At 37.7% G+C, this 13830-nt stretch overlaps 1 protein-coding gene across 1 annotated transcript; it reads right to left on the bottom strand.

Moving 5' to 3' along the window:
- Positions 1–3399: 3399 nt before the first annotated feature.
- Positions 3400–13794, bottom strand: cchcr1 (coiled-coil alpha-helical rod protein 1). The gene is made up of 19 exons (XM_059551050.1): positions 13553–13794; positions 12215–12458; positions 11988–12146; positions 11838–11913; positions 11622–11729; positions 11002–11087; positions 10810–10924; positions 10592–10702; positions 10338–10478; positions 9658–9768; positions 8899–9005; positions 8599–8711; positions 7193–7268; positions 6608–6729; positions 6358–6525; positions 5983–6081; positions 5725–5876; positions 3829–3958; positions 3400–3637 (listed from the first exon to the last, which is right to left on the bottom strand). Exons 1-19 carry the CDS (start codon positions 13620–13622, stop codon positions 3510–3512), a joined length of 2316 nt encoding a protein of 771 aa, XP_059407033.1. The 5' UTR covers positions 13623–13794; the 3' UTR covers positions 3400–3509.
- Between the last annotated feature and the right edge of the window lie 36 nt (positions 13795–13830).

Raw genomic sequence — 13830 nt, 5'->3', positions numbered from 1 at the left:
CAGCATAAAGCGCCTTGACACTGCTTGTGCACTATGACGTAAAGCACACTCTGCACACTTAAAAACCAGAGCACTCACTGCTGCAGAGAAAGAGCTATCACAGGGGAGGTTTATTTATGATGTTCAAATTATACTGCTGATGCAAACAGGCAAAAATTATATGCTAATTTGTTAATGAACAGCCTGAAGACTGTGCCAGGGATGTTCAAATCAAGATTCTACATGATTCAGTTCATGAAAACATTCAGCCAGGAGCTGCTTCCTACAAGTTTATACCACCAATCAAATTCTGGAAGTTTATAATTAGCCTCTTCCTCAGGCACAACCCTGGCCTTCATCAGTTTTCTCAAGAGTTTGTCTACACGAGGCTCATTCCAAACCTTTGAAGTTATTCATGGACCTGCTACAGTTTCCTCTAAAGCTTGATACGAACCTACAAACCGCTGGGCTTATTTAATACAACTGATGAGTAAAGCTGCTGGGGGCGTGGCTTAGAGAACATCTGATGACGCTACAAAAGAGCAGCTACTGTGACATCTGCACTGATGACATCACAGAGAGTGGGAGATCAAACGCTGCCTTTCGGCAAAAGTGCACCAACACAAAGCCTTCCTCTAACACACACGGAGGACGTATTAAGGGTTCTAAGATATCAGAGGAAATAAAAGCCTCATCCATCATTAAGTTTCCCCTCGGGGGGAGCAGCAGGGCCTCGATCATTCCTGCACATTCATCTGTGTGTCCGTCCTCTAAAAGTTCCCCCAGGAAACCGCTCTCCTGTCCTTGGGTGGCTCACGCAAACATGCCCTGTCAGCAGCTCTCACTGTCCATCTGCTAGAGGCCTGAACCCCAACGATACAGCAGAAAGTGTGTGTGGAAGAAAGACTGTGGGAATGTGTGTGTTTGTCAAGCTGAATTATGCCTCATGGTTTCTGTACAACTGAGGTCAGACTCGGATATAATGTTACAGACCATTTTCATGGCTAGTATCTACTACAGTGATCACACCAAGAACTTGTGACATTACCGATCAGTTATTTAAAGTCATGAATGACATCAATGAACTGTTTAGTGGAGGTCACAAATCGCCCTTCATTGAGGTTCTCAGAGTTTCAGCAGGTCATACCACCTATTACTGAAGCACACACTTCAATGCATTTAGTACATATCTTTTCAAATCTTGTATGGCAGCTGCTTGCGCTTAAGGAAAAGCACACAGGCCAGCTGAAGTTCAGTGAAATGGTTACATGAGCAACGTCACTTTACATTGAGGGAACTGTAGAGAGCGTGTCTTGAGGGAAAACTAAATGTTTGAGCATAAGACAAAGAGTTAGTGACATCACAAACAGGAAGAGAAGTGATGCAGCCATGAGGTCAGAGTATGGCTGGTTAAAATGACCCTGCTTGTTCCTGGTAGATGGTGGAACTAAACGATCTGGACACAAGAACTATCTATCGTCCGCTGTAGGAAGGAGTTTCTTCATTACTACATCACACAGCAATACTACATCACACATTTTTATAATAACCAACTTATTTGTCACTTTCTTTTTCTCTTTAAATTAAGGGATTTTTAAAAAAAACAGGCATTTCTATGTACTCTCAGTAAACTGTAATTTAGCCCTTTAGTGGATAATACATCCCAAACAGGCACAGGAAAAGGTGAATGAGAGACAGAGAAAAGTGTTTTCCAAAACGGAAAAATATAGACATACCTATCAAACTAGGAAGAGATGTATCAAGCTGTCAGTGAGTGATGCCTTTCTCTCCCCAGCACACGGTCTCTCAGCCTGAAATACAAGTAGTGCTCCAAAAGTTCTCTGAAGGTGACTTTAAATTTTAATGGATACACTCTACACTCTAAAAGTGGAGTGTATCCATTTAAGAACATATCAAGGAAATATATGACAGGAAGGACAAAGTGGTTAAACATACACACACACACACACCTTTTATTTACAGGTTGTGCAGAAAAAGCCATTAAAGTCAACATGAAACATGTCCACAACCCATTTACTGTCATAATCTGACGTATTTTAGCATGAAACGGAATACACACGAGAGAACGAAGTGTGGGAGTGAGGATTTTATCCTTTGAGAATGAATAGGATAATGAAAAATGGGCATTCTTTACTAGAAGCCAGGTGGCTGAAGGAGAAGGGTTGTAAAACAAGGTGATGTTGGCCGAAAAGTACAGTTAGAAGGTTGTGTTTTGATGAAAAATTACAAATAAATTTTTTCCTTCTAAATGTAAGATCTAGTCAGTCCCATGAAAACCCAAGGTTTGAAAATCAATGCTTTGCTGAGTCTTTTTTGAGGTATTTTGAGGCCAGTTTGATTTTTCTTTTAAGAAATTAACTTTTTTTCTTCATTTATTAATAAAGTATGTACTAAATTGGTCAAAAGTCACAATAACAACACATACATTTGAAAACATTAAATCAGCTGTTTTCAACACTAACAAAAAGAAATGTGCCTTTAGCACCATAAACTAAGCATAATTAGTAACATTTATGAAAGATCATGTGACGCTAAAATAAAGTTGTTGTTTTTTTTAATCAAATGAATGAAGCTTTGTTAAGCATAAGAGACTTACTTTAACATTCAAAAATCTTACAGCCCCCAAATGTTTGAACTGTATTGAATGTGTTGTGTACAATGCAAGGGGTCCACACTGGAGATGCGGAGTATCCCTACAGTCCTTGTAGTAAATGAACTAAGTGCTCTGGAAAAAAGGGCCTGCTAAATAACCAAGAACTTTTTGCTATAACATGGCAGGAGGCTTCAGTGACTCACACTGGATTATTTTTATTGACCAATGGCAGCTTCTCATTTTCCTCGTATTCATCTGCTCTCAAGGATATGGGATAGTAGCCACTAAATCTGAAATACATATCAATACTAACTGATGTAAAGGCACTGACAGAAATGTGACCCTGGACCACAAAACCAGTAATAAGTAGCATGGGTATATTAGTAGCACTAGCCAACAATACATTGTATGGTCAAAATTAATGCTTTTTTTATTTTTTATGCCAAAAATCATTAAGATATGAAGTAAAGATCATGTTCCATTAAGATATTTTGTAATTTCCAACCATTGGTAATATGCATAGCTAAGGACATCATTTGGACAACTTTCAAGGTGAATTTCTGAATATTTAGGTTTTTTTTTTTTGCCCCGTCAGATTCCAGATTTTCAAACGGTTGTATCTCCGTCGAATACTGTCCTATTCTAACAATACCATTCATCAATAGATAGCTTATTTATTCAGCTTTCAGATGATGCATGCATATATCTCAATTTAAAAATTGTCACTGATGACTGGTTTTGTGGTCCGGGGTCACAAATGTCTAATTTTGCCAACCATATGAGATTAACTGAAAGATCTACAGGTCTAATTTTACAAAAATCTCTTTTATTAAATGATAAAACAGACATCAAAGCCCATGAGAGGGGATGGAGAGACAGCGAGTGTGTGAGAAAGAATTGATTGGTGTGTTCAGCACTATTCTTTATGTGTGTCAGCACAAGAGGGTGTTTGTGTCACAGTGAAGGCCTGACCCTCCTCATCATCTTCTTCCTCTGAGCTGCCCATCACTGCGGCACTAAGAGCCTGCAGTGCCCCCAGCAGACCTGAGAAAAGCGGGATGAGGAACCAAGTCAAGTGCAAAAGAACATTGAGGAGACATTCAAAAATGAATCAATGTATGAATGAACAAATTAAATAATCAAAGCTATTACAAAATTATAAATATTAATCCATATCATCGACAAAAGCAGCATCAAGCTAACTGTTGATATCATATTTTAGTGTTTATGCTTACTTTCAGGTGTTTGAGGATTGCTGCTCTTGGGCTGAGGATAGTGCTTTTGTTTCAGGGCCTCAGTTGTCTGAATTGCTGATCTTCTCAGACTTTTATATTCATTCATCAAACCCTGTTCCTGAACCACTGCCTGCACACACACACACACACAAAACAATAGAAAACAAAGGACAGAGAAACAGATCTAAAAGCCACACAGATCTCTGAGCCAAGCACATTTTAAATTATTTGCATCTTTGATACGTTAAACCATGTTTATCTACAATGCAGTTGCAGAAATCACCCATTCACATATTTTAAACTGCTTTAAACGGAAATTCATAAACTCACACCTCGTGCCACTCACATAGTTTATTTCCCAGCAAAAGGAGTTCAGAAATTAGCTGGAAATATACAGATTATAAAATTATAGTGTAATGAATTAAAACCTTTGTAATCGTCGGGAAGGAGGAGGCGGGAACCAGCGGACAATCAAATGAAACTTGAATTACGAAATAAACACAAAACAGCGCACCAGCCCCTCACGGACGACTGATGCGCACAAAATAAAACCAAAACATAAAATAAAGCCCAGGCCTGGTCCTCTCTCGTCCTTCACTGTCGTCGCTCCAGTTTTATATCCTTCCATGTCCTCCGTGGGCCTCGAGACCGGCGGGTCGAACAGGTGTAGCTCATCTCCAATCACTCCACCGGCCTCGCTCGCTGGAGATTTGTGGTAAATCTCCACGAGCGCATCTTGCAGTATGGATGAGGCTCGATGCACGTGCGCAACCTGCGTCGATTCGCACCTGACTCCCCATTTAAAACGGATGTAAATTCAGTCTAACTACTTGCTAAGTACTTGAATGAAATGAAACATTCAGCACATTTTCCACTTGTTCTAAAAATCCTAAATACAATGTAAAATGTAATACTTTAATAATTGACTAAAGAAATACAGTTCTTTATTTATATAAAAAAATAAATATTTCCATAAATTAATTCTATAAAATTAGTTATACCTTATATCTTGTCTGCTGAAAAAAATTAAATAAAATTATATATATATATATATATATATATATATATATATAGAACCCCTCCCAATACACAACTGAAAATTGAAAGGATTTCAGGGTTATAATGGGAATTGTATTGGATAGAACAACAGTAATTCCTATTGGAATTTTTTTTTTTTTTTCAGCAATGGGTAATGATACCCATACTGTGCTGCACATTATTGACAATATTGAGCTGAAGCTTGACTTTGCAAATTTAAAATCGCAAATCAAATTGCAATCGCAATATCTGTCAAAAAAAAAATCGCAATTAGATATTTTCCCCATATCGCACAGCCCTAAATTCTGGGAGAAAAAATTTAACAGTTTTGACAAATTACACCTCACTAGCAGCAAATCAGTATATCAGAATGATTTCTGATGGATCATGTGACACTGAAGACTTGAGTAATGATGCTGAATAAACTGCATTTAAAATATATGCATTTAAAATATATTCAAAGATAAAACATTAATAATTTGTAAAAACAGTTATAATTGTTCACAATATAATATTTCACAATATAACAGTTCAAATAAATGCAGCTTAATTCACATCAAAAACAGCTATTTAAAAATACAAATTAATAACATATGCCACTTGTTTCAAAATTCAATTCTGTTAAATGCAGCATGTCTGAAATTCTAAAAACAATATACAATTTACACTTTACATTTACATTTTAAATAAATAAAATAAAATGTTTCATACTACAAGTTTTTGTATAATTATTTCTTGGTAAAATAGTTTGTGTCCTATCTCACTGAGGACACCAAGTGATCCAGGACTGCAACTGTTGCCCCCTCAATAAAAATAGATGTGTGTGTGTGTGTGTGTGTGTGTGTGAGAATGACTCACCAGTAGAAGGTTGCGGTCTTTGTCCTTGTCTTTCAACTGTTTCTGCAGATGTGTGATCTGCTTGTGTGTGTGTTCTGTTCTCTCTTTCTCTACGTCTTTCATCTGTTCTTTCTCTCTCTCCACCTGCCTCTGAACCTGCCGCAAAGCTACCACTGCACACACACAAACACAAAAGAGAATGCATGTTCAGTAATGCGCAGACACTCATCCATCAAAAATACATACCATGACATTTGTATTTTTATGTCAAGCATGTACCTGCTTTTGTGTGCTCTCTTCTCGCTGTGTTGAGTTGAGCCTCCATGTCCCTGAGCTTCTCTGCACACACACTCTCAACTTCTGACACCTTCTGTAAAACTACACAAACATCCATAATCAGCTTTTACATCTTCAAAAATAAGCAACAGTACTCCACAACCAAACCTGAGCAAATATAAGACGGAAACACAGAAGCACAAATGGTTCTTCACCAAAGAGATTCTGTGAGCAGAGTGGAAGCAGAGCAGTAGTTAAACAGTATTAATAGACTATTAGCAATGAGAATAAGAGAAAAGAAATGGTATTTGTGAAGTGAATATACAATGCTCTGTGTGTGTGTGGGGGGTGGGTAGCCGTTACTTCACCCAAACACACCTGAGTCACACTGCTGCTGTAGTCTCTGGGCCTCAGCACGGAGCTCCACAATGGTCCCCTCATGCTCTTCACACTGTCTCTGCATCTCCATTCTGCTTGATTCTGATACCTCCAACTCCTCGCTGCTTTGTGATAGAGCTTCCCTCAGATGTCCCAGCTCTCTCTCTCCTGCAGTTTGCATTCAACACAGTTACAGTCCTCTCTCTTTACGATCTTGAGAATACATTCAGGTTGACGTTTGTGTACATACGCTGCTGCTGTAGTTCTGACAGGGAGGCCTGGATGAGCTCTGGTGTGCGTTTGAGTTCGTGTGCAAGTTTGTCTCTCTCTGCACTCAACAACACCACCTCGGCCTGGAGACTCTTAATAAAGCTGCAACACAGACAGGAGATAATGGAATGAAATACTTGTATACAGCATATTATACACAAATAACCTGGACTACTAAAACATATGTAAAAGCTGTACACATGATTAACATTCCAAACTACCTTAAAGACTCTATTTAATATGTATTTTGGATAATATGGTTGTATGTGGCCTTGCGTGGTTGCAGTGTGTGTGTGGGTATGCAGATGTACCTGTATTAAACTATGCAAAGCGAGTATAAATATTATGATAATAATAAATATTATGTTTACTATGCATTGTGGGATAAAACATCTAAAACATTACAAAACTGACTTGACGTTTCATTTTAAATATATATATGATTGAGCTGAACCCCAGATATCTTTTGTCCCTGAAGCTTGCAATAATCAGCGGTGGGAAAAAAAAAAAAAAATTTTTTTACTTTTAATCTTAATGTCTTTAATTTATTCCCATGATGCTGTACCTCTCTGCCACTGCTGGCTCTGGAGATCTAGTAGCGTTCTTGGTTCTCCAAAGAGCTTCTTTCCGCAACAGCAGCCCTGCAGACAAACAGCCCATGTATATTTAATAGGGCTTGCATAGACTAGTCAAGTAGTCGAGTGATCGACTACTTCAACCACTAGTTGGCGCTGTCGCAAACAATCGACTACTCAAGCATGCATTAACCATGCATACAAAGTGTTTGCACGTACGACTTGAATTTTAAGATTGCAATATCAGTAGCTGTTACTTTCTTTGACCTTATCTATGTTGCATGTAAAATTTAAATATGTAATGTAATAATTAGGGGTGTGCCTGAAGCCGAATACCTTATTCGGAATGGCACAGATAATGCCTTAAAAAACGAATTACAGACAAGGAATAATTCTGCCTGAATACTTGGCTGAAGCTGGCACAGTCTGGAGTTTGCTAGATACAGTAAGAGCTGAGCCAGGGGTTCAGCAAAATATTATACACAGACCTCTAAAGTCACGAGTGTGAAGTGAATGAATGTAAACTTTATGAATTAAAAGAGCGCAAATCAAACAGCATTGCTGTCGCCTCTCTGTGCATCTCTCAGAAATCAGAGCTTGGCAAGAGTAATATCACCCATAATAATACATCATACACATGTTGTCACGTTCTATTATTTGTATATATTTAAAAGGCAATGATTTAAACCTTAGGCTATGATATGATACGAATGGATGGAATAAGCACAGCGCACTCACCAATCAAACAACAGCGCTGCGTGTCTCAGTCTTTCAAAAACCAAACCAGTTCTCTGGCTAATAATCAACTTAGATATGGATACATTTTCTACTTATCCTACATGTTTGCATCTTTATCTTTTGCTGATTTGCGCGGCACACGCACATGAACTTGTTTAGTGAAGTTCACTAAACATTAAGACTCGCTTAAAGAGTTCTGCGTAATGAAAATTTGCGCATTGAATAAATTCAGTCGTGTTCAAATGATCACTAAACGTTTGTCGTGACATATCTCTGTTTGCATGATAAATATTATTTTAGAAATTAATTATTTTAGTTTAACGCAGCATACTTGTTCAGTGATAACTACGAAAAAAAAAGATACCCATAACAGTCTTATCAAGTATCTGTACGACATTGTATCCAAATTAATGTAATAATTATAAAGTTTTGACAATTTCCATATGTAATTGTTGTGTAAGGCTATGAATTAATAAGCGTTTATTGAAAAAAAAAAAAAAAAAGTAGCAGTACACAGTAGCATGAACTACAAGTAGTCAAGTAACTCGAGTATTTTTTTTAAATAAAAAATCGACTAGTATAAATCAGTAGTCGTGCAACCCCTAATATTTAATGTGAAACAGACTTACATACACTCGCACACAGATGACACTCTCACCATGTACTGTGTCCAGACGTTTGGCAGCGAAGGCGAGTCTCTGGTTCAGCTGACTTACACTGGACTGAACTGCTTCCATCTGACCTGCCTTCATTTCTATGGCTGACATCACTCTGATGAGAGCGAGATAACACACAGAGAGAGACAGATGTTTATGGATGAGCTGGCTTCCGGGCTTTGGTCAGAGGAACAGTCAGCTTTAATCTAATCATGACAGTCACGTTGGTATTTATTAAACTTGTTTAATCAAGAGACTTACAGAACACTGACAGATTCAAGGGGTGTGATTGTGTGTGTTACCTGTGGGCTGTTTCACTGATAGCATTCAGTGATCCCTCGGTGCACTTATTGCACTCTTTCAGCTGAGCATTTTCCCGTAGAGTACCGTCTAACTGCTTCTGAACTCCCTGAACACACACACACAAAGCAAGCACATGGGCTGTCAGAAACACACACTTGCCTGCAGGCAATACAGAAGAAGAGTTTCAGTGCCATCACTGTGTAATACAGCTGATCAGCTGGACAACCGCTCTGAATGTGGTGAGTAATCACGGATGAACAATGTGATGTTAAAATAGCAGAACTTCTATGATTCAACACTGAACAAGCTTAAACCTCACTAAGCTCAATCCAACCTGTTCAGACTGTTAAAAAGCAAAGATAACAAGAAAAGAATGAAGGAAAGAGCTCATGGGATTGGAGACAGAGTGCAAAGCTGATCATGTGAATATCAATTAGCTATATTTTTAGCGATTAGTAACCACTTAAAATTTCAGTGCGGTTTCTCATACACATCTGTCATATCACCTGGAAGACCTATTATGTAATAAACCCTTCATCACAGCATGCCTGGTTAGGAAATGTATAGGGCTGTGAAAATGTACATTGACTTCAGTAGCCCAATATGAGGAACAGAAGTACATCTGACATCTGTGCAGGCTTTATCCATTACCAATGAGAGGAATTTCATTATAATGGAAGGACCACAAGACCTTAACCTAACTGACTCCACAATCAGACTTAACCTTAATGTATGTGCATACTTGTAAGTCAAAGTACCTGTGCGTGTACATGCTGTAACTCCAACTGGGCCGTTTTGTCCTCTAGTTGGTGCTGAAGGACACTGTTCTGTGACTGCAAACACTCTACTTGCTGCTGCAGACAGGAAACCTACACACACATACAATAAAAATGTACTAAACTCAGATTTGAAAACACTAAACCTTAAGTAAACACTCCCAGTAACTCAAAAACTTAGTTTTACTAATGTGATGGTAGAACATAAATAGATATGTAATCTAATGTGGAGAAGCCAGACATTTATTATGTTGACAGCCCAAATTGTACAGACTGAAAATGTATTTTAATTAATTAACTGACATTAATTATGCATTCAAGAGTTTAGAGATGTTGTATGCTTTTGAAAAACGTTACAAATACAAAGGAACATAATATTGCGAAATATTATAAAAACGTTTTTACAAATTCTATTTTAATATATTTTAAAATGTAATTTATTCCTGTGATCAGCCATAAGTCTAGCTTTCAGTGTCACATGATCCTTCAGAAATCATTCTAATATGTTGATTTTGTGCTCAAAGAATATGTATTATTTGTTTTCCGAAAATAAATTTCAGGGTTCATATCAAAATAACAATGCAAATTACTGACACCAGTGGTTAGAAATGTTCATATATTGTAGTACTCTATGCATGTGCATGAGAATGCATTTGCATTACCATGTTATGCAGTTGTGTTTTCTCCGTGTGAAGCTGTAAATCTCTGGTCTGCAATTTAACAAGCAGCATGAAAACCTTTTGTCTCCAAACACTCAACATCTGCCCAGCTTTACTGCCAGAGTACAATGGGTCAGTCTGCACCTACACACATAATAAAATACCACTAAATTTATTAATGAATTCATATCTGGTGAACTGCATTGTTCATTCATTTCAAATACTACATATGCATGTCTGCATGTGTGCAATCTTACCTGTTCACCTAGCTCTTTCTCCTGAATAGCCAAAATGTCATTGGCTGAGTTAACTCGAACATTCAGCAGCTGGACTGATAAAGACAGGGCTTCATTTTCCTTCTTTAAATGCTATACACACACATTCATAAAATAATCACATTCATGCATTCAACATTAATTTGAAGGACCACAACTGATGCACAAATTGCAGTTCGGCAGACTGTGTGTTTACACACCTGTATCTGTCGTCTAAACTCTTCCTCTTCCTTTTTCTCTGTGATGTGGCTGCCAATGTATGTCCGCAGTTTCTGCACACACTCAGACTGTTCCAGCAATGAACTGTTTAGGACACTGCACAAATACAAATCATGTGACATCACATAGACCTGTAGATGATTTGTCAGCAACATTTGATTCCTTATACTCACCTCAGTTGATTTCTCAGCTCATCTCTCTCTGATATCACTTCCTGTATTTGGGTTCTCAGTAAGGTCCCTTCCTGTGCAGCATCATTCTGATATTCAAAGTGGTTGAAAATAAGATAAAAAATTTATCACATGCACCATTACAACGAATCAGAGTCATATAAAAAAGAAAAATTTAATAAAATATCAGTTTTATCTCTCTTAGACAAATTAAAAAGTCAAAAAATGCATGAATCCTTCAAAATAAGATCAATAAAATGCATTTAGAAAAGACAGATAAATTAATTGGGTGGACTGTAATTTCATGCCAACATTTAAAGGTGCACTAGGGAACATTTCTGGGTTAAAAATGAACAACAAAATCAATTACTGAGCAAGTATATACAATGGAAAAAAAAAATCTATCTTCAAAACTGTCTCCTTGCATTATGATATCATACATTATTTGTATAATAACAATGGTGGATTTCATATGACAAGTCATTTTTATGCCACTCATGTGTTCATTAGTAATGAGCTTTTTATTTATCTGAGCTACAGTATCATCCATTGTTATAACTAAGAAACCTCATCAAGACAAATGGGAACAAAATACAGCCACTCTACTATTAATTATGTCTTACCCGTGTCTCTAGTTTTTGTTGCAGTCTCCCCAACTCCTGCTTTGAGTCCTGTAACTCTTTCTCCAGATGTTGACATTTTAAATCATACTCTCTTTTCAGGATTGAAAGCTAGACAAACAAATTCAGACTGTATTGAGAAACTAGCATTTCTGTCCCTAAAACACACATTTTTCACCTGTTCTGAACAATTAGGGAATAAAGTGAAAGTGTATTTACCTGGTCTTGGCTCATATTTAGTTCAGCCTTGCAGCTTTTCAGTTGGCTGTGTAATTCATCACGCTCCATACACTGTCTGTAGACACACACACACATTTCAGCCCACATACGCAGCTGAAAGAACAAGTCAGTCAGTTTGAGTGTTTGTACCCGTTTATTTGGTTTTGCTGATCTGTGACCTGTTCTCTCAAACATTCCACTCTTCCTTTCAGACGCTCCATCTCTCCTCTCATCACTTCCTTGTCTTCTCTTAACCTTTCCATCTCTTGCAGCAGGGGCTTTGAGCTGCGCCTCTCATCATCTGGCAACCTGACAGAGAGAGATGAGTTTACAGAGAGACCACTAAAGTCAGTGGACGTGCTGATGTGTTTGTGTACCTGTGGTCAGGGAGCCGTTGTATTATTTTCTCACTCTGTTGTTTCTGACGGCCAGGCTGCCATGCTTCCACTGTAGCAGGCTCTGTCCAGCCAAACCCTTCCTCACTGAATTTAGAAGGGGGCAGAGCTCTAAACTGTGGCAGAAGCTGGGTGGGTGTGGTCTGTGAAGCTGTGGGCGGGGCTAGTGGACCCCCAGTAAACTGAGCAGGTGTCATCAGAGGAGGAGTGGGGTTACAGACAGATGCTGGGAGACACATAGAAAGACTAATATTCATGTAATATACACCTAAGACTCTGCACATAAAATCTCTATTCTGAGTGTGTGCCCCCCTGAGCATCTGGATTGTTTTCTTTACACTGACAACATTATAGATGCTTCACATACGACACAATTTAACAGTACTGCTCATTATTTTCTTTTAAGTTTGTTATAATTTTTGACCACCTTTTAGCTGTCACTAGTTCAATTTAAGAAAGAACAAACACTCCATGCAGTGTTGGTAAGGTTACTTTGGAAAATGTAATAGGTTATAGATTACAAGTTACCCTTTATCAAATGTAACAAATAGTGTAACTTTATTTTATATTTATTAAAGTAATGTAACTGATTACATTTGATTACTTTTCTAACTGTGAATCATTTCGAAAAAATTGAAAGCAAGCAGGGTAAACCATACCACTGATTATTGTCAGACTTTCAAAATCCTTTATAGCTTGAATTAAAATTATAATCATTTAACTTGAAAGCACAGCCACCACAGAATCAAACTTTAAGCACCACTTTTTACATCGAGATCTTTTTGGGGATTTAACAATACACATTTAACATCATAACAAGAAATATAGCTATGACATAGCGATGATACTGTTTTTAAAAATCAAATCTTTGCATAGCTATGACAGGAAACAACAGGAATCTGCCAATGCATTGAAAAAAAAAGTTTATCTTAAAAAAAATAAAACGTATACATAAGCCCAAATAGGAAATAAAACAGTTATTGAATAAGCATTTGTCATATTCTGTGCCCTAAACTCCTGACGGTCATCCCGTGTCAAATCAGCCAAATTTAAAAAAAACTCCGCGGCTCAAATGTTTAATTTTGTTTCTTTTTTTTTGTTGCTGAAATAGAGATGGAAGCCAAAAAGTCCCTCCAGAGATATTGGAATTTCAATATGGATTAAAAAAGTAACGTTTTACATTTTCAACGGTCAAAACCCAAATGTAGGCAAAGATATATCACTTCTTTCAGCAGTTAAGATAATATACAATAGCTGTTTATTTGGTGTTATATGTATCACACTGCCGTTTATTCTCTGTTTGTTTAACGTTAACGTTACCTCCATCAGGAGCTTTCATGAAGTCCGCCGGCGCGTTCAGCCTTTCTGCTCTCCATTTAACGTCATCCATAATAACGACTAAAAGCCCAGTCTTACAAAATCGGCTTTACGTAAACGTGTAAAATGTTTAAATCGTGATGTTTTGATGATTAGTTCACGCCAGTTTCAGAATGCGCGTCTTGCCCGCCGTTCAGTTGTCATGGCAGAGATTTCCGGTCTGAGCGAGGAACTACAGCGCCCCCTGTAGTCATGTAGCATACCATGTAGCATATTTTCCA

Source organism: Carassius carassius, chromosome 5 (assembly GCF_963082965.1).
Source record: "Carassius carassius chromosome 5, fCarCar2.1, whole genome shotgun sequence".
NCBI lineage: Eukaryota > Metazoa > Chordata > Actinopteri > Cypriniformes > Cyprinidae > Carassius > Carassius carassius.
Note: the sequence above shows the minus strand (reverse complement) of the source record. Positions and strands in the feature narration are given on the sequence as shown.